General features: G+C 43.9%; 1 protein-coding gene across 3 annotated transcripts in view; it reads left to right on the top strand.

The window, feature by feature from the left end:
• RNF10 (ring finger protein 10) overlaps positions 1 to 1,476 on the top strand; it is a 48,052-nt gene that overhangs the window by 30,124 nt on the left and 16,452 nt on the right. For all 3 annotated transcript variants that reach the window (XM_011948551.1, XM_011948553.1, XM_011948552.1), the window contains one exon: positions 242 to 402. In XM_011948551.1, coding sequence (XP_011803941.1) covers positions 242 to 402 — 161 coding nt within the window. The remainder of the gene's footprint in view (positions 1 to 241; positions 403 to 1,476) is intronic.

Genomic DNA, 1,476 nt, shown 5'->3' with positions numbered 1-1,476 from the left:
CACTGCACTCCAGCCTGGGCAACAGAGCGAGACTCCGTCTCAAAAAAAAGAAAAAAAAAAAGATTTCTTGTATCAAGAACAGAGCTACAGAACTTATTTTAAGACCGTTGTTAAATTATTTTCTTAGGGAATTATCCGATTTTCACCCCAGAGAAAAGGCTGTATTTGAAAATTTTTATTTAGCTGCACCGTCATGAGCTTTGAGTGTTGCATTTCTTTGGTTTTGCTGGCCTTCTTATAGATGAACAACACAGCCAGTACTCCAAGTTGCTGCTGGCCTCTAAGGAGCAGGTGCTGCACCGGGTAGTTCTGGAGGAGAAAGTAGCACTAGAGCAGCAGCTGGCAGAGGAGAAGCACACTCCCGAGTCCTGCTTTATTGAGGCAGCTATCCAGGAGCTCAAGGTGAGAGGATGCATTGAAGACGCTAAAACCTTTTCACTCTCTCGGCGATCTCTGGTGAAAACCAGAAATGCTAAACCTTTTCACTGTGTTGGGGGTGAGTTGATGGACACTGGGGTTAAATCAGTTCCATTCCACATTTAAGACAATAAGCAGAAAATGGCTAAAAAAGTCCATTTGTTTTGGGCTTTGTTTGATGACAGCAGAGAAGGTTTAACCTAGGGCTTTTAAAGCTCTTTCTAGAGCTGAAAGGAGCAAGTCAAAATGGTTTTATAACTAATTGTGACAACGGAGTGTTTTAGATTAGCTATGTTCTTAAAGCAAGGGAGAGTTTTTTGCTTTCCGGGAAAGTACTTAAGGTTCTGTTCTAGAGGTGTTTTGAGAGATATTGTGGAGAAAGTATTATGGCCTGCCCAGTATGCCTTAGGAGTACCTGAAACGGCAAGAATTACACAAGGATAGAATTCCCTGGGTCTTGTATCTTCCACAACAGGAAATTTTGAAGCATCACAACCACTGGTTGTTAGGCCCCGCCTTGAGATACTGATTGCATAGGTTAAGCTCAGGAGGCTCAGTAATTTGCATTATAACAGGTTCTAGGGTGATTCTGATGGTTGCTCATCCCCAGACCACACTACTGGAACCACTGATCTAGCTTAGAGCAGTAGAAGCCCATATTTATTGAGTGATTAGCATTTGATAGGACCGGTGCTATGCACGTTTATCTCACTTAAACTTCTAGTGTGGTAGATAGCATTATCCCCTTTCATGGATGAGGAAACAGAATCATGGGTTGGGTAATTTGCTAGTAAGGGATGCAGCTGGTATTTGAATTCCCTTCTCCCTGACTCCCAAGGGCTCCTTGGGTAGAGTCCTGTATATTTAACTTTTGCTTTCTTTCTTTAATACATTGCAGCCGTGTTTGTTCAAATGCCATTACAGGCATAAGAAAGGCTACATAGCATTTGAACTGTCCAGGCTGGCTGGGCGCGGTGGCTCAAGCCTGTAATCCCAGCACTTCGGGAGGCCGAGACGGGCGGATCACGAGGTCAGGAGATCGAGACCATCCTGGCTAAC

This window comes from Colobus angolensis, unplaced genomic scaffold (genome assembly GCF_000951035.1).
Source record: "Colobus angolensis palliatus isolate OR3802 unplaced genomic scaffold, Cang.pa_1.0 Scaffold28, whole genome shotgun sequence".
NCBI lineage: Eukaryota > Metazoa > Chordata > Mammalia > Primates > Cercopithecidae > Colobus > Colobus angolensis.
The sequence above is the reverse complement of the archived record's forward strand: the minus strand, read 5'-3'. Positions and strand labels throughout refer to the sequence as shown.